We start from the raw sequence: 24853 nt of genomic DNA on the forward strand, positions 1-24853 counted from the left end.
GGCGCGGGTGAGAGGTCGCCGCGAGGGCGGGAGGGGGAAAGCGCGCGGTCCGCTGTGCCGCCGGCTCACGGTGGCGGTGCTGGCGGGGCCGACGAACGGACGGGTCGCTCTTTGGGCCATCCAGCGCCGCGGAAGGAGCAACGCGCTGCTCGCGAGCTCTCCCCAGCCATGTCCTACTGCAGGCAAGAAGGTACTGGGGCCGAGAGAGAGAGAGCGCAAGCATTGCTCCTCGCCCTGCGTTTCCTTATGGGGGTCTCATCCCCGGCTCCTTCTCCCGAGGCGCTTGGGAAGGAGCACGCTTTGGCCGCCGCCTTCTTCCCCTTCTCCGTTGTTTTTTTTTTTACCCTCGGAACAGCCCTGCGAGCTGGACTGAGAGAGATTGACCGTCCCCAAGGTCACGGGTGGGAAGCCATGTGGCTGATGAGGGATTTGAAGCTTGCTCTTCCCGGGCCACATTTCAGCCGCGGAGGGTGCGGGTGGGCAGGTCTTTTCAGAGGGCTCAACTCGTCTGGTGATGGTAATTATTATTATTATTAAAAATAATAATAATATTATTTATACGCTGCCTTTCTGGCAGCCTTCCCCAGCCACTCTACATGGCTTGCAGCACATATAAAAACATAGTAAAACATCAGACATTTTAAAACTTCCAAATACAGGGCTGCCTTCAGGTGTCTTCTAAAAGTCAGGTGGATGGAAGGGAGTTCCACAGGGCGGGCGCCACTACCGAGGAGGCCCTCTGCCTGGTTCCCTAACCTCACTTCCCACCAGAAGGCCCTCAGCGCTGGACCTAAGCATCCAGGCTGAATGATGGGGCCGAAAGCGCTCGTTCAGGTACACCTATTAAATGTAGCCGCAACTGAGTCAGGTGTTGGAAACGTGGTTTATCAGGACACCTTATTTTCCAAGGGTTTTTGGGTAGGTTGCAAAGTTTCCTGGTCACAAGACATCTCAGGGACTGAACTCTGTTTTGAACATAACGTTGCTGCCTTTATTGTTAGTTCACCAAAGCCCAGCACTGTCTGCTCTGACTTGGCAGCATCTCTGTCCTGCAGGGATGGGGAACCTGTGGCCATTATTATTATTACTATTTAGTAGATTATTAGTAGACAAGCACAACATAGGTACAAACACAAGCTTATAATTATTTGTGAGCAAGGAACTTTGGTGTTAGGCCATAGCTATTTTATATAGTAGTGTATAGTTTTGGAAGTTCAAAGTAGAACGCTGTTCCTTTTACTGACAGTTAACAAAATGAGGCTTCCTCAGTCTTTCCCCCACTCTATTTCTCAGTTTTCCCTTCCTTCCCCCCACAGAAAAGAGTGAATGAAGTTATGACAATGTCTAGCAATTGCTGTCCAGTTATGTAATGATAAATATGGTGTCATATTTATCATTACATAACTTTCAGAACTGTAAACTGCAGCGTCTGCAATTTAATAGGGTACTGTTGAATCTAATAAGGAGCTAGGTAAATATTAGGTACGTACTATGGTAGTAATAAAGTGGTAGTAATTTTTAAGCGAAAGCAATGAGTTGTAATTTACGATTAAGCTAGAGTCACTTAAAGTCTTAAATCAATACTTCTAATTATATTTGTGGGGGGTCTGCTTTGTCTAATGCTGTGAGACTACTGCTGTGAGTTGGTGGCTGGAGGAAAGTTCAAATCTCCCATTCTTGGTACACCAGCCCTACAGTCTTGGGATGTGGCCCTCGGTAGATGTGTAGATGTTCTCACTGGTTTAGAACTGGACTGCAGCCAATCAGAAGCTGTGTTTGGGTTTTCAAACGTTTTGGAAGTCGGAACAGACCTCCGGAATGGATTACGTTCGAATTCCAAGGTACAACTGTATTAGTATTTTGGATTAAGAACAAAAGCAAAATATCATGTAGATAAATTTTTGAAATCCACGTTAAGTCTGTAATTGACAATGAGAGAAGTTTTGCAGTAATCTTTCTGAAGAATTGCCTTTAAAAAAAATAGATCTGAATGAAGCTAATCAATTCTATGAAATGACTGGGGTGAATGTTGTTACAAGATGATGTAATGCTTCACTTGTCTCTGGCCTGTGTGAGTTACTTTGGGTTAGGCAGCACTTCAGGGAAGCCTTTCATTGGAAGTGCTGATGCATGATTTCAGTGTTCTGGGGGCTGACAGGGGGGATGTGTCCAGGGGAAATCTCCATTGCAGGGTCATCCCAGGATAAGCTATTTCATGTGACCATATTTGGCTTGCTCCAACTCCACACTATAAAATCAAAGCAAATTGATTCACAATGGAAGTTAAATTACCCTGCTGCCATCATAAGCTCATTACTATTTGCCCCGTCTTTGTTGACTAATGAGATTAATTGATCTCTGACCCCTCCGTACCATTTTTTAAAAAGTGTTTTGTGGACAGTAATCGGTCTTTTAGAATTAACACAGCCTTCTCTCAGATTTTATGTGCAAGTCTTCATCAAAAGTTAGGGAAATACAATGGGATGAACCAGAAGAGCCAAAGGCCTCTCTGGATCCAGCCCAATGTTTATCCTTAATTTCTGAAAACCCTCCAGTTCGCTTTAACCAAGTTTAATGGCCAGACTCATGCACACAACTTTGATTGAAGCCTCTCCAGGGCCAATTGGAAGAGAATCGTTAGCTTCTACTAGGAATGCATCTTTATATGGAATTGTTCAAAGGCTTCTGTTGGACAACTGCTCTGGACAGACTGTTCTATCTGGGCCTAATGCTCTTTGTCTCTCTCTCTCTCTTTTAATTTTCAGGAAAGGACAAAATTATATTTGTGACCAAAGAGGACCATGAGACACCAAGCAATGCTGAATTGGTAGCAGATGACCCCAATGATCCTTATGAAGACCATGGTCAGTAGTAGAGAGGGGAAAGCATAATGTTCAATAGGGCTGTATACTGGTATTGAAATAACATTGTGATAAGTGTTTCAACACAAATTGCTGGTTCCTGTTAGCAGAGAGATTTGCTCAGGAGCTTGTAATAATCCGGGGTATTTAATGTGTGCTCTTCCATGTTTCCATGTGTTTAAACTTGGGTTTTCTTTATTTTAAAAAAATGTAGTCAGGAATCTCTAGGGGGCAGCAGTTACACACAGAGACAGCTATGCTTGCACTGTACTGTGTTGGCTGTCACCTGTATATGATCCTATCAGAACCCTATCTCTCACTTTCCTGGTGTGGATTTGTTTTTAAATGTGTGTTCACTGTGTGGCTGGCAGTGAAAAGCCTGGCATTTTCCTCACTTCTCCATAGTAAAAATAGCTTATTTTTCTAAGCTTATGCCCTGTTTTAACTATCTTGGGGCTTCAGCAAAACCAACAAACAATGTAAAACAAGTAATAAAAATACTTTACCCCCCCCCCCAAACAGCTAAAACCAGTGTATAAAGTAAAAGTGTCAAAGTTACATTACTGAATAACTTCAGCAAAGATTATTTTTCATGGGGCTGGCCAGCATTTTCAGGCATCTCCTATACTAATTTTATATATAATAAGCTCCTAATTTAGAGAGAGTTTGGGGTGAGAGCCAGAAAGTCTGGTGCGGGGTAGAATAGCCTCATTGCTTTACTAACAGCAGTACTTCCACCATAGAGAAGTTTCTGTTACTTGTAAAGTAATGGCATTTAGGACACCTCAAGGGGTCTAAGCCCATGTGGTCTCATATGAACTGTCAACTTTATTTAGCACATCTGGCCTAAATCAATAAAAGCAATGCTAAATCTTGAACTTGTTTGGAGGTTCTAGCAGGGGAGCGCAGGTTTGGGTGGGTGTTTTTTACCTTTTCCCCACAATAGTCTGGACATAAGCTTATTCATTCCAAAGGAGGGAGTTCTAAAAACTTTTGGCCAAAGTGATACGCTCTTCAGTGTTGCCTGCTAAATAAGCAGTGCACTGAACAAAAACAAGCAGCGTACATCAGAAATATATAAAACAAGGATAAGTATGTACATTAAAACAGGACCTGTGGGAATTGTGAATGAAATGCAATAAGAGGTTAATGAAACATAACTTGCAATTATTGAATTAGAAGCAGCTGTTCATAGACCTTACTCTAATGCATTTCGCAACATAATACTAAAAAAAAAACTTGCATGGTTTTCTCTTTTTTTGGGGGGTGTCCTCCAATACGTAATTTGAAGGCTTGCTGTGATTAAGGTTAACCGTGTAATCTTCAGATAAAAAGAAATAGATTTCCCTTTCCGTGGTCCCAAACTCCTAGGCTTCAGCCACCACCTGCATCTTATTGCAGAAAGACGTGCAGCAGCAGAATTTGAGTGTCTCTCGCCCTCTCCCACCCAGCCTTCATCATTTCAGGCAGGATGTATTGTTGGCCAAGAACCAGCATAGTGTCTACAGACTGGGGGAAAAAGGCTTTGCAGGCTGTTGGCACCCCCCCATTCTGAGACTCCTGCGGCAGCTTCTAAAGGTTTAGAGTTGAATTTCCTACTGGCCAGGAATACAAAAAGATGACTGATGAAGATTTTCCTCCCCGCCCTTCTTTTTTGTCTTGGTGAAAAGCAGTTTTGTTGAGGGGGGAATCAATGCAATCTTGTTTAAAAGCAAACCCACTTCCAAAGTGAAGCCAATTGGATTTATAGCAGTGCAAAACAAATGAGTTAAATTGACCCTTCAGTCTGTTAAGAGCCAGCTAACTGGGGGTACCACCCCCGTAAGGCACTAGTGCAGTCTCCCATTTGTTTCAGTGGGATTTGCACAGAATAAACTCCTAGTAGTTTGAACTTATTTCTTCCAGGTTGTTGTTGTTATATGAAAAATTACCACAATGCACCACAAGGCCTTAGTGCGACAGTGCTTATACTGTATTTTTGATTTGACATTTGAATGACATTTAAAACTCTTTTCAGCTTCAACACAACCTTTAGCATTTTGGTTTCATTTTAATTTAGTGAGAAATATTGTGGTGTTGTGTGTTCCAGTGTAAAAGACCCCACCCACACCCAAAGTAGCATAGGGAATTATTTTCTGAGAATAATCTCTGGCTCTTTGTATTGTGCTGGGATTTGACAGTATAGCTTTCCAGCTTTCCATTGCAATAACTTCTAAAATATAATTGGGGTGGTTATAGCAGAATTTGTTTGGTTTTACTGACTAATCTGATTATGGCTGCGATCCTAACAGCACTTACCTGGGAGTAAACTCAGTTGAATTCAATAGGACTTACTCAGATATTCTGAGTATATCTACTGGAAGGAATTTTTTTATTTTTTGTTCTGAGTATATGGTTAGGGTTGCAGCCTATGTTGTCTCAATAATTTTAGAAGCAGCTCCAAACTGCTTCTGTTTCTTCAATAAACAATTTTTAATGGTTATAGTTCTCTTTTGAGAATGTTTCAGCATGAGTGCCAAGCAAAGGAAACTATGGTTCATGTGCACATTAGATGTTTTGTACTTGACTGTCTTCCCTGTGCTGGAAAAGCGAAGTTGTCTTTAATCATAGACTGCAGAAAGTCTTATCAAGAACCTTCAGCCAGAGGTCATATAATGCATCAGTTTTGAGTTCTAGTTCAAGAGGCATAAAAGAGGTATTCACACAGCCATCATGGAAGAGAAGTGGCCCTAGGCCACTGAACACTTTCCTCGGCATCTGTGAAGGGTTGTTTTGTTGTTTCCTTGGCAGATTTTTTTCCTAGTTCCGTGAACATAGAAAGTGTTCCACAGAATCTTCTTCCTAGCCAAGAGGCTGCAGTACAACAGTTGCAAGCTCCCGTTCTTCTGTGCTACCTGATGCCAATATGGGATCTTCCTGTCATCTTCTCTCATCTGCATTCAGGGTGGCTTGTATAATTTGCAGAACTTGGGTTCCTGCGTGCTGTTTAGAAAACCCCACCTAAAAAACCATTCCTGCACAAACTTCATTCTGTAGCAAAAGTTACTAGCCTACAAATCATTATTAGCCTGCCTGCACCTGCCTGTTTTCATTTGGGGTATATCTACAGCCTGAAAGAAGGGGAAAAAATCGACCTGTAGCACTTCAGGATTTTGTGGGACTCTGAACTCCCATCAGTGCTAGTCAGCGTTGCCAGGAGCTAAGGATTATGAGAGCTAAGGAATATGGGAGCTAGGGATTATGGGAGCATCTCGAGGGCCACATGTGCCACAAAGCAATTACAGTGGAACCTCGGTTTATGAACACCTCGATTTATGAATTTTCGGTTTATGAACGCCGCGGACCCATCTGGAACGGATTAATTCACTTTCCATTACTTTTAATGGGAAAGTTCGCTTCAGTTTATGAACGCTTCAGTTTATGAACAGACTTCCGGAACCAATTGTGTTCATAAACCGAGGTACCACTGTAGTGACTATTTGCAAGGCTTTTTGTATTCTGAAAATACAGAGAGATACTGGGTGCATTCAGCTGTGGTCAGAGAATATTCCTAAATTCAGGTTCTTGAGCTTCCTCTCTTCCCTCCTCCAGTGGATCTACAAGGAAATCAGAAGCTTTCACTTATTTTTCACTGGACTGTGATTACTCATTATGTCTGAACCCAGAATAAATTGTATTTTGGCCTGTTTCCCTAAACTGTAGTTAAGGTTAACCACAGTTCTGGGTTTGGAAAGAATAATAAATCATGCTTAATTGAAAATGGAAGTAAACATTTTTTTATTTCCTGTTTGCAGCCACACATGGCATTAAGTTTGAACTGTGTATCCATGACTGCTCAGGAAGCAGATTTGCACAACCAAGTGAAGTACTTAATGTGGGAATGGTTTACAATAGCTTGAATGTGATTTAGGTTGCACTCTTGTCCTTTGGACTCAGTTATCCTATCCAACTTAAATTTTATGAGTGGTTTTAACAATGTTAATGTCTCCACCTCCATCGTTCTGCCCCGGACACTGCGGTCCAGTGCCGAGCGCCTTCTGGCGGTTCCCTCACTGCGAGAAGCCAAGTTACAGGGAACCAGGCAGAGGGCCTTCTCGGTAGTGGCACCCGCCCTATGGAACGCCCTCCCACCAGATGTCAAAGAGAAAAACAACTACCAGACTTTTAGAGGACATCTGAAGGCAGCCCTGTTTAGGGAAGCTTTTAATGTTTAATAAATTATTGTGTTTTTATATTCATGTTGGAAGCCGCCCAGAGTGGCTGGGGAAACCCAGCCAGATGAGCGGGGTATAAATAATAAATTGTTATTATTATTTTAACACAGTTTCAAATTTACTTGGATTATCTTATGCATCTCTACTTAGATGTAAGACCTAGGTAAGTGGAACTAGGACTACAGGGGCTGAAAAATCACTCTCGTTCCAAGGGTTCAGGCTAATAAGTCCTATAATTTTGCATCAAGTGTTCAGCCCCGTTAGTATTCCCATTGGATACATAGCAGCAGGGCTTGGTGAGTTGCATCTGGATAATTTCGTGACTGCCATGTGATCACTTGCTTATGGAGGCTGCTCAGATTTGCAGATTTGGAATCTTGTGTTTTCTCATTCATAAAGCAAAAATACAGTTCTCCTGTTCTGCACAAAAGCCACCCCTCAGCTGCTTCATGTTTTCAGTCCCAGACTTGTCTACTCATTTAGGAGCAAAAACATGAAAGCAAATGAAGGGTTTTTCTGTGATTATCATTGGCATCTTTTATGTTTGCTGCTAGTGTCAATAGCAGTAGTAGAAGCAGCATCTTGTCAGCGATAGGGTTGATTGTAAGCAGACAATTGATCGTATTGGTTTGGGGGGAATTGAAACTGACTGTATGGGCTCAGTGTGAAATAGTTTCCCTTGTTCATCATATTGAATCTGCAGCACACAAGTTCAGTCACATCTCCATTATCTGCCTTTAGCTTACTGATTTATTTTTTTCCTTCCTAGGTTTGATATTGCCTAATGGAGATATCAACTGGAATTGCCCTTGCCTTGGCGGAATGGCGAGTGGTCCTTGCGGGGAACAATTCAAGTCCGCCTTTTCCTGTTTCCATTATAGCAAGGAAGAAATAAAAGGATCCGATTGTGTGGACCAGTTTCGTGCAATGCAGGAGTGCATGCAGAAGTACCCAGAACTGTACCCGCAAGAAGATGATGATGATGAAGATGATGAAGAAAAGCAGGGCAAAGCTCTAGAAGCTGCTGCTGCTTCTGTAGCCAAAGAGGAAGAGAAGGGATCCAGCTAATGAAGCTCCCTGGAGGCTCTGGTCTCCTTTCCAACTTCAAAGACACACCTAACTTATGCAAAGCATCTTCTTTCCCTTCCCTTGCCTCCCTCTCTGCCCCTTTTCCCGATCCTTCAAGGAACACACTTCACCTCTGTTCAGTGCACTGTATTCTGTGAAATTACTTGCTGCAAGGAAGTAAGACACCTTGGCCTCATGGCCTCAATAATAAATGCTGCAAAGAGGTCTGCATAGCAGGGGGAACAACCCATTCTCAGGCACTGCCGCTGCTTTAATAGATATTTCCTTCTGCAGTCATGTTAAGTTTGCAGGTTGACTTGAACAAGACTAGTAGAGAGGTGGAGCCAACACACAATCTGGGGGGAATCCATTAGCAAAGATCAGGGTTGATTTTCAGTGATTGTCTCAGATATTCCCAATGCTTTTTTGGGGGGGGGGAGGCATAAAACTCTTAAAATTGATTCAGAAACTTGTTGAGAATGAAGTTTTCATTTGCAGAGTTTATATGCTTTAATAGCATGTGAAATTTGCATACACTACTGATCTCTGGTAATGGAAAATTATTGTGTGTGTAAAGGGAGGGGAATTGATTTTTGCATAATTTTTTTAAAAAAACGTGTTGATCAGGTCTTGATTTAACTGAGTTGATAGGGGAGAATGCTAACTACTGTTTCTAAGTGTTCCTGATCAACCCTGCTTTTGTGGGATTCCTCTCTGTTTAAGCCTGTCACTTCTCCAGACAGGTTGCTAAAATAGATGCCCTTGACAAGAAAACCACAATGTTACCTGGTGTAACAGCCTCTGACTAGATAATTGTGACTAGAGTGTACATTAAAGGCAAAACCTTTCTACCTTGCATTGAAGCCTTCATGTCTTTTATTAATGCTGGCGATTGATTACTCAATTCTTTTCCTGTTGCTGTTGTAGCCAAGCTACTGTATCCTGGAAGATGCACGCTAGCAGAACTACACTGTGTTACTTAGATTTATGGATTTTTGTGCCTAGCAGGCAAGGTTACGCTCCAAGCATATCTTTAGCAAGCAAGTACTGTACAGTGTATGCTGAAATCAAGCCGAATTAAAAGCTCAAAAAGATTTTAATAGAATTGCTGTACCTTGGTGCTTGCTGGTACAGTAAGAACATAATATCTGAACACTTGATGAATCTTCTGAATCGGGCCAAGGGCCCATCTAGACCATCATCCTGTCGTCAGAGGCGAACCAGATGCCTATGGAAGGCCTGAAAGCTGGACAGGAGTGCAACAGCACTCTCTGCATTGACGATTTCCAGCAATTTGCATTCAGACACATAATGCCTCTTGCCAGTGGACATGGCTAAGCTGCCTAGTAGCCAATGATAACCTTGTCTTCCAAGGATTTGTCTAAACCTCTTTCAAAGCTGTCCAAGTTGGTGTATGTTTACAATGGTGTTAATGAGCTTCCAAGTGTTACCAATTGTCACTTTAGCAGCATATTATCCTCTGCGCAGACACCAGACTGTTAAATGTGTTGCAAGTGGCTCTCGTTGCTGCCTCTTTCCAGGTCTTTTCTTAAGTGCCGCCTGATAGAAATCATTCACTTTTCATTTAACGAAGTGGAGTGGAAGTACCAGCTCTCTGTCAGCAGCTCACTCCTGGGATGGATAGCAGGCATTTCGAAAGCGCATTCTACTCTTTTTAAAGAGAAAAAAAGAGCATGAAAAGGCCTCTCAGTCTGCATACAGAGTAGGCAACAAAACAGGTGCCAAAAGTGCAGAAGTGATAAAACCTTGGCGCCTAAGCCGTTGGCCCAAAGAGATGGAGCCTCGAGTGATCAGATAAAATATGGGGCACTTGTTAAGAGTGGGGTTTACCTGAATCTGTCATTTCTGAAAAGGAAACTCAGCTGACTGGGTATTAAGGGCAAACAAATTGCCAGCCTTTGTATTTCCACATCTCCTTTCTCATGACTTTTCTTTCTTTCTTTCTTTCTTTCTTTCTTTCTTTCTTTCTTTCTTTCTTTCTTTCTTTCTTTCTTTCTTTCTTTCTCATTTTGAAAATGATTTATTATATGTAACAGTGTTTACAGAATCTGGGTAGTATCGTGCCTTTTGCAAGAGCCTGGGAGATGCTTCTTTGTGTGGTCATCCCACAACAGTCCTGCTAGTCTTTGAACACCATAGGACCCAAGGGCCACCATAGGAAATGGCTCTCTTGCTGCTCCTGTAAGGCCTCAAGGCAGCCACAGATTTACATATGAAAATATTGTCCCCCATTTTAGAACCTGTCTAGCATGAGCAGGGAGGAGTGAGAAGGAACAGGATTCTTCAGTAATTTTAAAGTACAGTATTTACCTTTCAGAACTTCATTTTCAGCGTTTAGTAAGCAGCAGTAGTATTTATTTGGGTGGGGCATGTGTAACCAACAGAGCAGTAGCTAACATGTCCGGTCTATGTGTTTTGTTCCCCGTTCTGTGCTGCGAGAACAGAAATCGACATAATTCCAGTTCACAAGCACGTGAAACAATATGCATATTGCAGGTTTGCTTTTATAAAGTGAATAGAAGTCCAAAAATGTGGTGCATGGGCCTGTTGTGAAATTGCCCAGTTTAGGGCATTCCATTAAGACCCCCATTCCTCTCTGGTTCTTGCCTCTTAAAACAGGGACCACCAAGGTGGCAGCCTCCAGCTGTTGCTGGACTCCAGCTCCCATCAGCCCCATGCGGCAAAGCCAATGGTCAAGGATGGGAGTTGTAGTTCAAGAGCACCTGGAGGGGGCCCCCATTGGCTATCCGAGTTCCAGAACAGCCTTTCTCAACTATGGGTCCCCAGATGTTGTTGGACTACAGCTCCCATAATCCCTGACCATTGGTCCTGCTAGCTAGGGATGATGGGAGCTATAGTTCAAAAACACCTGGGAACCCAAGTGTGAGAAAGGCTGCTCTAAGAACATAACTTTACCTTCCCCCAATCCTCCTGCCATCATTTCTCCTGTCCAGTTAATAAACTCATTTTTGTCACTCCATGTAAGTCAAGGGATTTTGAGCCTTTTGTATTATTTGCCCATGCACCTTTTTTTGGTACCCACAAAACTGCAGGTACAAAAGCAGATCTACATTCATCTTTTATATGGATGAGCTATAGCAATATTTAGCCAGCCTTTTTACATCACTGAATGCTTCTTGTCATAACAAAATATGAAGGAGTCAGTGTTACATTTAGACAATATAATATAAATGTAGTTTACAATACTGTATCCAGTTTGACTTTAGCACTTTAATGAAAACTGTGAGCAACTAGAAGTAATGGCTTCTACTCATAGATTACCTGAAATGCATACCGGAGCCTAAATAAAAGAACAATTGTATGAAGAAGGCCTTGGCCTGTGGTTAAGTACGAGCATTTTTTCACATCGGACAGTGTTTCCCATAACCTACAGATAACCTTTCCACGTGTTTAAGTGAAGTTAGATTTCCATTTCTCCTGCAGCTGAGTGGCATTCAAAACAAACTTCACAATCTTTAGGACAAGTAATATCTGAGCAACGCATCTTCTATTCTCCCATTACAATTGATGAAAATGTGTCCCTAATGGATGCCTGACTTCAAATGGAAGCCTTCAGTTAAGCCAGTCTGGTCAATATTACATCTTTGTAAATGCTAAGGAATACTAGTCTCCTTGCCTTGGAATTTCTTTTCAATGGACTGCCCTGTGTGACCCAAGTTTCGTGCTCCAGATGTGGCTTCTGTAGACAACACCATTTCAAGCTCAATGAAGTACACTCAGTTTTTGTGTATGGACTTAGCAATTTCTCTGCAAGACTGACCCCAGGCAAAAAGGTTTGGCATATTGCAATAGAAGCTAGCTGTATAGAGAACTGATGGGCCTGAGAGGTTTTGCAAGATGTTAAAAACTTGTTCATGCAGTGATTTGCAAACTAAAAAGTAGATATGGGGGAGAAAGCACAACTAGTGTGTCCTTCACAGGCCGATAGGATTGTCAGCCGTGGTGGTGGTGCAGAGCTCTCAAGCTGCAGAAGAAAACAACTGCAGCAAATCTGGATGGTTGTGTATACAGTATATTTTTGTGAGCATCTTGAGCCTCTTCCAATGGACAAACCTGTCCTGTTAGCTGTAACTGGCTACCTGATTCGAGGGGTGGCAGGTCTGGTGAAAGCTGCACTTTACACAAGCCTGTGATTTAGAGTGACATGAGCAAGCAGGACAGAGCTGCAGCGAGATAAGCCTGTGTCCCTCCTCATCTCATGAGCCAGGAGTAGTTTGAAAGCTTTTGCTTAGCCTATGGTTTGCCATTTCATTTGGACTGGCATGAGCTCTTGTTAGTTTCAAAGAAGGCAACTTTAAACCATAGTTACTGCAGCGGGCTTGTTTAAACTTAGCATATTTGTGATTAGCCACAGGAACAGATGGCACAGTAAACTGTGGTTAGTCAGAAGCAGAAGCTTTCAATCTGCCAGGAAGAGGAGGGACTCACACACATGCTAAACCATGGTTCAGTGTGGCAAGCAAAGGTAGCCTTTGTATCTTTGTGCAGATTTCTGTGTGCCTTGACTAGCCAGAACGCTGAATGCTACCTGCCAGCCTTACAGACGATGCAAGATGTAGTTACTTGTGTGCCTGCTCACAAGTGCCTCAACTCTTCAGGAATCGTAAAATCAGAATTGTAGAGTTGTAGTCCAATCCTCTGTAATGCAGGAATCGCAGCTAAATCAGTAAAACAAGGCAAGATCAATAAGACAAGGTATTGTGTTTCTTAAAGGCCAACACTTAAGCATTTTCATGGTGCCATTCTCTTTGAACCAACCAACAGAAAATAGAGAATACCAACATCACTAGTTGACCATCTTTCATATTAGAGAAGAGAGCTCTTTGAGAAGCCCTAGAATCATAGAATCATAGAGTTGGAAGAGACCACAAGGGCCATCCGGTCCAACCCCCTGCCAAGCAGGAAACACCATCAAAGCATTCTTGACATATGGCTGTCAAGCCTCTGCTCAAAGACCTCCAAAGAAGGAGACTCCTCCACACTCCTTGGCAGCAAATTTCCACTCTCGAACAGCTCTTACTGTCGGGAAGTTCTTCCTAATGTTTAGGTGGAATCTTCTATCTTGTAGCTTGAATCCATTGCTCCGTGTCTGCTTCTCTGGAGCAGCAGCCCTACTCTTAAACGGAACGTAAATGCCACAGGAAAGCAGGCAAGTTGGTGGCAGCTATGACAGTTTTTTACATGAAATATTAGCAGGACTGCACTTGAGACTCAAATATTATCTTGGAAAGAGCATGCCAGAATAACCACATGGCTGTTCCCAGAGGTAGCCGATGTTTCCTTGAATGTGGCATGCATATCAGTATGTCTCACTAGCTGTACTGCAACCTCTTCTGTGGTGGTTTGGTGAATCTACCAACGCTAAACCAAGTCAACTTCCAGGACTTCTTTCACTACTTGTATGCAGAAACTGTGGGCCGGTGCTGCATTCTTCCCTCACAAAGGAATCATCGGTGCTGCACAAGTCCTTCTTAGCAGCAATCCTCCTGAAATTTGTGTGGTGCAATGGATGCCGGTGGGAGAAGACCTTTGATGGGAGCAGGTGGGTTCAAAGTTAAAGCCAGAACTATTGTTGATTTGGTGCACGTATTGAGAGAACAGAGCCCTAGAGAAGGCAAATGATGTTAATCCAACTCTCCCCACGCCACTCATCAGTCCTTGTAATCTCTAATCCAACTCCCCCCACGAATCACTTTCCCCGGAAGCTCTGTGAAAGAACGAAGGTGAAGTCCATTGAGAGTCCTGCCTGCAGGATCAGACCCCAGCCATGCCCCCCGTATGCAGTGCACACACTTCCCAGAATCCCCCGGGGGGGCTAAGTCCTGGGAAGGCGTTTAGCCTCTTCTACCATCTCACAGGCTCTGCCTGATGGCTTCTCTGGTGGCAAAGTTCGGACACAGACAACATAAATCTACAGAATCTTTCCATCCCATTGCAAATGCCGAGGGCGCACGTACACACTCTTTAAGGACCCCCAAAGGCTGCGTATATTATTTTAACTGTAGCTTGCTTAGTCAGCTGAAAAGATTGCCGAATAAAGCAGGAGTCATGTGACAGGCCAACTGTTGAGCATGTTGTTGCTCCAAAGCTCGACAAAGTTGTTTGCTCATCTTTTATGGCTGCTTCAAAAAAGCAACCCACCCACCCCGAAACAAATGCTTTAGTGAAGCAGCTATAAGTTTATGCGTTAGTAGTATCAGGATGGAACTTGAAAGCATCAACGTGCGATGCATTTTGTAATCTTGACACTGACTGTGGTGGTGGGGCTTAGTTCCAGATAAACGATGTGGGCAAGCTATAAGTTGTGATTCCTAGGCAAACAAAGTTAAGGGTTGAGGTTTCCAAGTCTGTGTGGGCTGGGATTGTTTGTCGTTGTCCTTTGATTCTTGGGAGAAAGAACTCAAGGCACAAGATTCCTGCCTAAAACACAAAATTTGACGGGGGTGAGGAGAGAGATTCTGTTTTTAAATTCCCCTTAGCTAGGAATGTTCTGATAGACAACAAGAGAACTACTTAGGCCTTTCACTGCAATATTACTAACATATGTAAAGTCTGTGGCTTTTGCTTTGAAAGAAGGTACTATTTGCATCCAGTTCGAAGCATGTCTGCGACTAGTTTCCCCCAGTGAGCTTTCCAGGGCTTCACCAGGCTGTTCATGTTCACGAGAAGTTTGTTAGTCCGTGTGTCTTCCTGTCCTGCTATCAGGTAGTCTACACCTGGTTTGGAAAAAGAACAGCAAAGTGTTAGAAAGAGAGTAAACTCTAAATCCACCAGCAGATTTTGCATTAATGAAAAAAACAACACACAACCAAAATTACCCCCCTCTGCTGCGAAGAGTACTAAGCACACAGGATCATTTGCCTGCTCTGAGAAATGATGCAAACACAGAGATAATTTCTCCTTGAAGGCTGCTCAGTAACCTCACATTAAATGCAAAAGGGTAGTCAGTGCATCCCTACTGCAAGCAATAGATTTCCCTGATTGTCAGCTAGGCAGAGGGATCTTTGATAGTAATAACAGATGCCCCGCCAACACGGCCTGGACATGATGGCTGGGCTGGCTAATGCCATAATCACTCAGTATGGGGTATGTGACCCTCATTTGGCCATGAAAAGCCATAATAACCCATTCTCCCCCATTTCTTCCACTAGCCTTAACCTACAACAGCAGAGACCTCTTCAAATGAACTGGGGAACCAATCTTATTTATCCTCATCAAAGTGACGAGCCCATCACCAGCTGCAAAACTTAGTAAACATAATGGCCAAAACATTTCATGAAATGCAATTTATTACAGGTAACTAGTTATAAGAAAGAGTCTTAATTATGTTAAGGAAAACGACGCCACAGCTCCCAAGTCTTTACAGTTTCCAAAAATAATATGAGGAAAACTTACGTGATGTTTTCACACTGCATTTACATGGTAGATTGACTTGAGGGCATAATCCCACTACAGGCCTTAATTCACTTACCAATGTAAGGGCTCTTGTGCATGATTAACACAGCTTCGTGAGCTGTCACTGAAATTAACTTTACCTATATTTCAAGCTAAAATGCAATTATTCTGTTTGTGTTTCTTACATTTAATGCCCCCTGCCAGAAACCCTGGAGAGCCAGTGTCAACAATATTGAGCTAAATCAGGCATAGGCAAACTCCGGCCCTCCAGACGTTTGGGACTACAACTCCCACCATCCCTAGCTAACAGGACCAGTGGTCAGGGATGATGGGAATTGTAGTCCCAAACATCTGGAGGGCCGGAGTTTGCCTATGCCTGAGCTAAATGGACCAAAGGACTGCCTTCTCTAGGAGGGCGGCAGTGATTCCTGGCTTTGCTCCTGAACTACCATTTCCTGCTAAATGAGCTGTGGGGAATCTATGGCCGCACACATGTTGTTGGACTTCAGCTCCTGTCAGCCTCAGCCAGCATGGCCGCTGGCTAGGAGTGATGGGAACTGTACTCCTCCAACACCTGAAGGGCCACCGCTGCCCCACTTGCTGCCCAAAGTAAACCAAGGATGTTTTTATGGTTTGGCTTGCAGTCATATATTGCCCAGTTAAAACGATGCCAACTGATGGCTTTCCCAATCAGTCTTTACATTTAGGGAGCAGGGGAAAGGTGGCAGATTCTTTTTCAAGGTGCTATATCTCTGTTGCCCCTTCATGGATCAATGCCTTGTCGTGGCGAAGGGGCTTGAATAACTCAGAGAAGCTATGAGCTATGCCATGCAGGGCCACCCAAGATGGACAGGTCATAGTGGAGAGTTTTGACTAAACGTGATCCACCTGGAGAAGGAACTGGCAAGCCACTCCAGTATCCCTGCCAAGAAAACTCCATGGACAAAGACAACAGGCATATAAAAGTTATGACGCTGGAAGATGAGCCCCTCAGGTCGGAAGGCGTCCAACATGCTACTGAGGAAGAGCGGAGGACAAGTACAAGTAGATTCAGAGCTGATGAAGCGGCTGGGCCAAAGCCGAAAGGACGCTCAGTTGCGGATATGCCTGGAAGCGAAAGGAAAGTCCGATGCTGTAAAGAAAAATATTGCATAGGAACCTGGAATGTAAGAACCATGAGTGGAGGTAAGCTGGATGTGGTCAAAAATGAGATGACAAGAATAAATATCGACATCCTGGGCATCAGTGAACTAAAATGGAAGGGAATGGGCGAATTCAGTTCGGGTGACTATCATATCTACTACTGTGGGCAAGAATCCTGTAGAAGAAATGGAGTGGCCCTCATAGTCAACAAAAGAGTGGCAAAAGCTGTAATGGGATGCAATCTCAAAAATGACAGAATGATCTCGATACGAATCCAAGGCAGACCTTTTAACATCACAGTAATCCAAGTTTATGCACCAACTACCAGTGCTGAAGAAAGTGAAATTGACCAATTCTATGAAGACCTACAACACCTTCTAGAAATGACACCAAAGAAGGATGTTCTTCTCATTACAGGGGATTGGAATGCTAAAGTAGGGAATCAAGAGATAAAAGGAACAACTGGCAAGTTTGGCCTTGGAGTTCAAAATGAAGCAGGGCAAAGGCTAATAGAGTTCTGTCAAGAGAACAAGCTGGTCATCACAAACACTCTCTTCCAACAACACAAGAGACGACTCTACACATGGATATCACCAAATGGGCAGCATCGAAATCAGATTGATTATATTCTCTGCAGCCAAAGATGGAGAAGCTCTATACAGTCAGCAAAAACAAGACCTGGAGCTGACTGTAACTCAGATCATCAGCTTCTTATAGCAAAATTCCAGCTTAAACTGAAGAAAGTAGGAAAAACCACTGGACCAGTAAGATACAATCTGAATCAAATCCCTTATGAATACACAGTGGAAGTGAGGAACAGGTTTAAGGATTTAGATTTGGTGGACAGAGTGCCTGAAGAACTATGGATGGAGGCTCGTAACATTATACAGGAGGCAGCAACGAAAACCATCCCAAGGAAAAGGAAATGCAAGAAAGCAAAATGGCTATCCAACGAGGCCTTACAAATAGCGGAGGAGAGGAGGCAAGCAAAATGCAAGGGAGATAGGGAAAGATACAGGAAACTGAATGCAGATTTCCAAAAAACAGCAAGGAGAGACAAGAGGGTCTTCTTAAATGAGCAATGCAAAGAAATAGAGGAAAACAATAGAATGGGGAAAACCAGAGATCTGTTCAAGAAAATTGGAGATATGAAAGGAACATTTCGTACAAAGATTACCATAATCAAGGACAAAAGTGGTAAGGACCTAACAGAAGCAGAAGACATCAAGAAGAGGTGGCAAGAATACACAGAGGAATTATACCAGAAAGATATGGAGGTCTCGTACACCCCAGGTAGTGTGGTTGCTGACCTTGAGCCAGACATCTTGGAGAGTGAAGTCAAATGGGCCTTAGAAAGCACTGCTAATAACAAGGCCAGTGGAAGTGATGATATTCCAGCTGAACTATTTAAAATTTTAAAAGATGATGCTGTTAAGGTGCTACACCCAATATGCCAGCAAGTTTGGAAAACTCAGCAATGGCCAGAGGATTGGAGAAGATCAGTCTACATCCCAATTCCAAAGAAGGGCAGTGCCAAAGAATGCTCCAACTACCGCACAATTGCGCTCATTTCACACGCTAGCAAGGTTATGCTTAAAATTCTACAAGGCAGGCTTAGGCAGTATGTGGACCAAGAACTCCCAGAAGTGCAAGCTGGATTTCGAAAGGGCAGAGGAACCAGAGACCAAATAGCAAACATGCGCTGGATTATGGAGAAAGCTAGAGAGTTCCAGAAAAACGTCTACTTCTGCTTCATTGACTATGCAAAAGCCTTTGACTGTGTCGACCACAGCAAACTATGGCAAGTTCTTAAAGAAATGGGAGTGTCTGATCACCTCATCTGTCTCCTGAGAAATCTCTATGTGGGACAAGAAGCTACAGTTAGAACTGGATATGGAACAACTGATTGGTTCAAAATTGGGAAAGGAGTACGACAAGGTTGTATATTGTCTCCCTGCTTATTTAACTTATATGCAGAATTCATCATGCGAAAGGCTGGACTAGATGAATCCCAAGCCGGAATTAAGATTGCCGGAAGAAATATCAACAACCTCAGATATGCAGATGACACAACCTTGATGGCAGAAAGCGAAGAGGAATTAAAGAACCTTTTAATGAGGGTGAAAGAGGAGAGCGCAAAATATGGTCTGAAGCTCAACATCAAAAAAACCAAGATCATGGCCACTGGTCCCATCACCTCCTGGCAAATAGAAGGGGAAGAAATGGAGGCAGTGAGAGATTTTACTTTCTTGGGCTCCTTGATCACTGCAGATGGTGACAGCAGTCACGAAATTAAAAGACGCCTGCTTCTTGGGAGAAAAGCAATGACAAACCTAGACAGCATCTTAAAAAGCAGAGACATCACCTTGCCGACAAAGGTTCGTATAGTTAAAGCTATGGTTTTCCCAGTAGTGATGTATGGAAGTGAGAGCTGGACCATAAAGAAGGCTGATCGCCGAAGAATTGATGCTTTTGAATTATGGTGCTGGAGGAGACTCTTGAGAGTCCCATGGACTGCAAGAAGATCAAACCTATCCATTCTGAAGGAAATCAGCCCTGAGTGCTCCCTGGAAGGACAGATCGTGAAGCTGAGGCTCCAATACTTTGGCCACCTCATGAGAAGAGAAGAATCCTTGGAAAAGACCCTGATGTTGGGAAAGATTGAGGGCACTACGGTAGGAGAAGGGGACGACAGAGGACAAGATGGCTGGACAGTGTTCTCGAAGCTACGAACATGAGTTTGACCAAACTGCGGGAGGCAGTGCAAGACAGGAGTGCCTGGCGTGCTATGGTCCGTGGGGTCACGAAGAGTCAGACACGACTAAACGACTAAACAACAACAAATATCTCTGTTGGTGACATAGGCAACTGAAGAAATCGAAGAAATATCTGAAGAAGTGTGCATGCACACGGAAGCTCATACCGATGACAAACTTAGTTGGTCTCTAAGGTGCTACTGGAAGGATTTTTTTTGTATAGGCAATTGTTGTTATTATTATTTTTACTTAAAAAATAAACCCACACTGCAATTGCTTTGCACCACACCATAAATGAAGTTTTTATGATTATACTCTAATGCCATGAGATTAGATATGGACTTCCTGTCACCAGCTAGGGAAGTACATGCCGTACAATGGCACAGAGATGGTTGGGCAGGGAGCCAGACTGCTGCGCACAGCAGAAACCCCTGATGAATGCAGTGCCAGACGGGACTAGCAGGGGCGAGTGTGGATTATTTCCTTGTCTTTTCCCAAAGACGCCCTTCCCCTTGCTCAAAACAAAACAAAAAGGGACAGGAAGGGACATTCCGGAAGAAAGGGAATGCAAATATAGTCGAAACTGGACTTGCAAATTGTTTCTGTTCTGCATTAAACTAGCCCACATGCCTCCGATCCCTATGTCAGGGGCTCAGAGCCAGTGTGGCATTGAGGACAGTGCCATAGCTGCCAAGTTTTCTCTTTTCTCACGAGGAAGCCTATTCAGCATAAGGGAATTTCCCTTAAAAAAAGGGATAACTTGGCAGCTATGGACAGTGGGGGATTGGGGCTTGTGCTCAATTGCTTGCTCAGTCACAGAATTCTATGGCTGGATGTGGGTCTTGACAGTCCCTTGCTCCACACACAAAATAAGGAACTAGAGGACCTCTAACAGATGCTGTTTCAAAAACTCCACTCATAGAATCAGAACAGCAGAATTTGAAGGGGCTCAGAGGGTCATCGACCCCCCCCCCTGCAATGCAGGAATCTCAACTAAAGCACCCATGGCAGCTGGCCATCCACCTTGGTAATTTGTTCCACAGTCAAGCTGCTCTTCTCATCAAGAAATTTATCCTCACGTTCAACTGAAATCTACCTTCCTGAAATTTAAGCCCATTAGATCTAGTCTCTGTTTACCGTAGGACAATACTTGAGTGGAGATTGGTATGACTCCCAGAGCCAGTATTTGCAGCTGGCATCCTTGGGCAGGACCCGTGGCTAATGTTTGCCCTTTGACTTCGTTAATACATCCCCCCCCTCCCGAATTGGCACACCAAAGAGACCCAGACAGTTGGATCTAGCCATCCTTTAAACTTCCCACAGTGTTTCCAACTTAGCACTAAACGGCCTCGGCCCAGTATATACCTGAAGGAGTGTCTCCACCCCCATCGTTCTGCCCGGACACTGAGATCCAGTGCCAAGGGCCTTCTGGCAGTTCCCTCATTGCAAGAAGTGAGGTTATAGGGAACCAGACAGAGGGCATTCTCAGTAGTGGCACCCGCCCTGTGGAATGCCCTCCCAGCAGATGTCAAAGAAATAAACAACTATCGGACTTTTAGAAGACATCTGAAGGCAGACCTGTTTAGGGAAGCTTTTAATATTTGATTAATTATTGTATTTTAATATTTTGTTGGAAGCCGGCCAGAGTGGCTGCGGAAACCCAGCCAGATGGGCGAGGTACAAATAATATATTATTATTATTATTATTATTATTATTATTATTATTATTATTATTATTATCATCATCATCATCATAGCATCACAAGCGGCATAGGAACCAACTCCTAGGGGCCGTGGGGACTTTGGCCACTGCAATAAAATATTTGAGGAGGTCAGACCTCCACAAAGTTGATGGGCATTGCCATCCAAATGGTATGCGTGCACTGTGTCATGTGATGCAGGGCAGGGCTTCCCTCCCTCCCCCCCCCCCGCAATATTTCATTCAAGTTGGCACCCCTGACTAGGCGCTTCCAGACTGTTATTATTTTCAGGTGGGGTTTAATCACATATTGGCAAATTCAGGTTGCACAATTAAATTTGATTTGGAGATTTTCTGCAGCAGACCCACTTCTTCTAAAACGTGGGGTTTTTTTGCAATAAGGAAAGTGTTACAAAAATGCATTATAAAGTGTGGGGTAACATTTGCTGGACACAGCATCATCTCACTTCCCTGCAAACAAATCAGAATGCAGGCTCAATGAATAGCAGGTGACATCTGACCTCCTGCAGAATTTGTGCAAACAGATCAGGACGAAAGCTCAATAAACTGGTTGTCTGGAAGTAGGGGTGGAGAAACAGGTCAATTTCAGTTTCTCTCACTTTCTCGGTTTTTCCAACCTTGCGTTTATTCTCCACATTTCTGCATCATCATTTAAGTTTGGATTTCTCCTAAGTGGAGATTTTAATGGGAGGGAGAGGAATATGATCACTGTCTACCCCAAAGGTGTTATGAAGGAAGAGCTTTTGTAAACCATCCTGTGGTCCTTTGATGAAGGGTGGTGGATAAATTTAATAAATAAAATAAATACATTGGCAGGATATGAAAGTTGACTACTCTACTGTTAGGCTGGAAACCAACCATTTTAAAGAGGCTTCCCTTCATTCCTTTTGCCCCAGGTCAACTCAGATCTAACTGGTCCGCAGGTTTTTAAATGGTACAAAACCCTGAAACTTCCTCCTTGCTATAAATGAAAACACGGTGCATTTATACACCCTAAGCAGCAAGCCCTCTTTCAAATTGCTGTCAGTTCTTTCAAGAAAGCTATTGTTTGTCTCCAGCCTCAGTTTGTGGGGCAGAAACCAAATGGGAAATCGAAACAGTGGTGGGTATTCTAGGCATTTGCTGGGAAAGTCTTCTCATGTTAATCATGGTGACTGATTAGGTTATAAACCCTACATTTTAGACAAAACACTTCCTTTCAGTCAATGTGGATGTGTGTTTAATTTAGTCACAATAAAAAAGCACAATAGAATTTATCAAGGGGTGGGGGCAAGACTGCTGCGACCTTCAGAAGTACGTATTTGCTCATCCTAATCTGATGCAAGCCCAGAAGTAAACTAGTTCCTTCTCTAATTACTTTGACTTCAAATGGAATAAAGAATCCAAAGCATGTTCCCAGGCTCTCGTTTTAAGGACAATAGGACCTATGTGGCAGTGTGCATCGAATTACAAAGCATAGTGATGAAACTGGGAGGAATAATGCAAGAGAGTCTGGCACCAAGGGCCAAAACAAATGAGGCGCCCACCATGTATTTAGTAATTCGGTGACTGGCTTCTAAAAAGTAAATTACAGGCGTAGGACCACGCCTGATCTAGAGCAGAACCCTGGCATGTGGCATAGGAGAGCTTTACTTCTTTGCCCCCACGGCAGTCCCCACACCGGTTATTTGCATAGAGGAAAAAAGCTCCCACTTATTCCAATGGGAGCTTTCCCTTCAATGCAAATTGGAGGTCTTCAATGGTGATTATGTCACAGAACCAACCACCTGAAGCAAATAATACATTGTCTTGATATGGTCCCTTCTTTTTACCATTATCTCACACTGACCTAGCATGGAAAAGGAGGGCAACCAAAATGGTCAAAGGCCTGGAAACAATGCCTTATGAGCAGGGCCGTCTCAAGCATGTTGGGCGCCCTGGCGCCGTGGTGCGGATATCGCTCCGGCGCCCCCGCCCTGGTGGGTGGGTGCAGCGCGCAGCATGGCTTCCACATGACTTTGCCACGCGGCGCCCCCCTACCGGCCCGGCGTCCCGCGCCACACAGCCTACCCCTAGAGCCGGCCCTGCTTATGAGGAACGGCTTAGGGAGCTGGGTATGTTTAGCCTGGAGAAGGGAAGGTTAAGGGGTGATATGATAGCCATGTTCAAATATATGAAAGGATGTCATATGGAGGAGGGAGAGAGATTGTTTCCTGCTGCTCCAGAGAAGCGGACACGGAGCAATGGATTCAAGCTACAAGAAAGAAGATTCCACCTAAACATTAGGAAGAACTTCCTGACAGTAAGAGCTGTTTGGCAGTGGAATTTGCTGCCAATGAGTGTGGTGGAGTCTCCTTCTTTGGAGGTCTTTAAGAGGAGGCTTGACAGCCATCTGTCAGGAATGCTTTGAGGGCCGTCTTAAGCATATCTGGCGTCATGGTGCAACGCTCCCTCCGGCGCCCCCCCCCCCATTTCCCAGAGTTGTCCTTTTTCCGGGAGGACAGCGCTGCTGGCAGGGCTGGAGGAGGCAGATAGCGGCTGGAGGGCAGCTCCTCTAGCGGGGAAGAGGCAGAGGCTGGCCGCAGTGCCTCCCAGCTCAGCTGGCCACTTCGTGCCATGGTGGCCATGGCAGATGGAGGCCCCGGGCGTGGTGCTACTTCGGCGCAGCATGGTGGAGGTGGGCGAGAGCTTCGAGCTGATGCCAGGAGGCGCCGCGTCCAGCCTTCGCCTCTTCCCTGGCGCCCTCCAGAACTTGGCGCTCTGGTGCCCCGCACCACTAGCCTCTATGGGTAAAAGACGCCTGGTAAAGTGCTTTTGGGGCATGAAGCACTGAGGGTGGGTTGGCACTGCCATGCCCATTTTCTGGGGAAAAGGAAAGGACATTGAGGAACTGTGATTGCTGCCTTATAATGCCTCAGACCATTGCTCCATCTAACTCATAACTTCCAACAATGGCTAGCAGCAGCTCTCCAGGGTTTCCGGCTGGAGACAATTCCTGTCCTACACGGACATGCCAGGGATAAATACAGAGTATTTACCAGGATTAAGAATTGGGCATGTGCACCCTCTGTTGGTCCAAGACTCAGGATAGATGCTTCTGTTATTCCTTGTGATTTTCACTCTTCCCGATTTCAGAACCTTCTTGACCTTTACAATGACTTCTGCATGGGTTCCTTTGTCATGAGCGGAGAGGATCTTTGCTTTTATTACTGCCAAAGAACACGAAAAGAAACACAATGAATTATACACACTGGGCAATTTATTTTGCTGTGTCCGTTGGCAGAACCTGAAAATGTGGCTATAGCACAGGGGTCCCCAAACTAAGGCCCGGGGGCCAGATGCGGGCCGATTACCTTCTAAATCCAGCCTGCGGATGGTCCGGGAATCAGCATGTTTTTTATATGAGTAGCATGTGTCCTTTTATTTAAAATGCATCTCTGGGTTATTTGTGAGGCATTGGAATTCATTCATATTTTTTTCAAAATATAGTCCGGCCCCCCATAAGGTCTGAGGGGCATTGGACTGGCCCCCTGCTAAAAAAGTTTGCTGACCCCTGCTATAGCACATCTTAATTAATACAAGAACACATTAGCAGACTGCCTTTGGAGATCTGTCATGGAATTTGGATAGTTTGTCTTAGGGAGAAACTACATATCTTGCTGATTATATCTATAT

General features: G+C 44.0%; 2 protein-coding genes across 4 annotated transcripts in view; one reads left to right on the forward strand and one right to left on the reverse strand.

Moving 5' to 3' along the window:
- The first annotated feature begins 17 nt into the window (after window positions 1-17).
- On the forward strand, window positions 18-10962 carry CHCHD4 (coiled-coil-helix-coiled-coil-helix domain containing 4). 3 transcript variants are annotated; one of them, XM_035106501.2, is made up of 4 exons: window positions 18-190; window positions 1690-1841; window positions 2766-2864; window positions 7845-10962. In XM_035106501.2, exons 2-4 carry the CDS (start codon window positions 1721-1723, stop codon window positions 8141-8143), a joined length of 519 nt encoding a protein of 172 aa, XP_034962392.1. In that variant the 5' UTR covers window positions 18-190; window positions 1690-1720; the 3' UTR covers window positions 8144-10962. The 3 variants fall into 3 exon arrangements, with proteins under 3 accessions (XP_034962392.1, XP_034962394.1, XP_060127376.1); XM_035106503.2 differs by lacking the exon at window positions 1690-1841; XM_060271393.1 differs by lacking the exon at window positions 18-190 and having other exon boundaries at window positions 1673-1841.
- Window positions 10963-11375: 413 nt separating this feature from the next.
- The window catches only part of LOC118080763 (netrin-4-like), a 67121-nt gene continuing 53643 nt past the window's right edge, over window positions 11376-24853 (reverse strand). Inside the window, exons 9-10 of the mRNA XM_035106497.2 lie at window positions 24217-24387; window positions 11376-14901 (exon numbers count right to left, since the gene is read on the reverse strand). Coding sequence (XP_034962388.1) covers window positions 14765-14901; window positions 24217-24387 — 308 coding nt within the window. The 3' untranslated portion in view covers window positions 11376-14764. The remainder of the gene's footprint in view (window positions 14902-24216; window positions 24388-24853) is intronic.

This window comes from Zootoca vivipara, chromosome 2 (assembly GCF_963506605.1).
Source record: "Zootoca vivipara chromosome 2, rZooViv1.1, whole genome shotgun sequence".
NCBI classification, from domain to species: domain Eukaryota; kingdom Metazoa; phylum Chordata; class Lepidosauria; order Squamata; family Lacertidae; genus Zootoca; species Zootoca vivipara.

Coding starts and splice junctions, on each gene's coding strand:
- CHCHD4 (XM_035106501.2), top strand. CDS start 1,721: ATGTGTAGATGTTCTCACTGGTTTAGAACTGGACTGCAGCCAATCAGA. Junction 1,842..2,765: donor GATTACGTTCGAATTCCAAG/GTACAACTGTAT, acceptor TTTAATTTTCAG/GAAAGGACAAAATTATATTT. Junction 2,865..7,844: donor TGATCCTTATGAAGACCATG/GTCAGTAGTAGA, acceptor TTTCCTTCCTAG/GTTTGATATTGCCTAATGGA.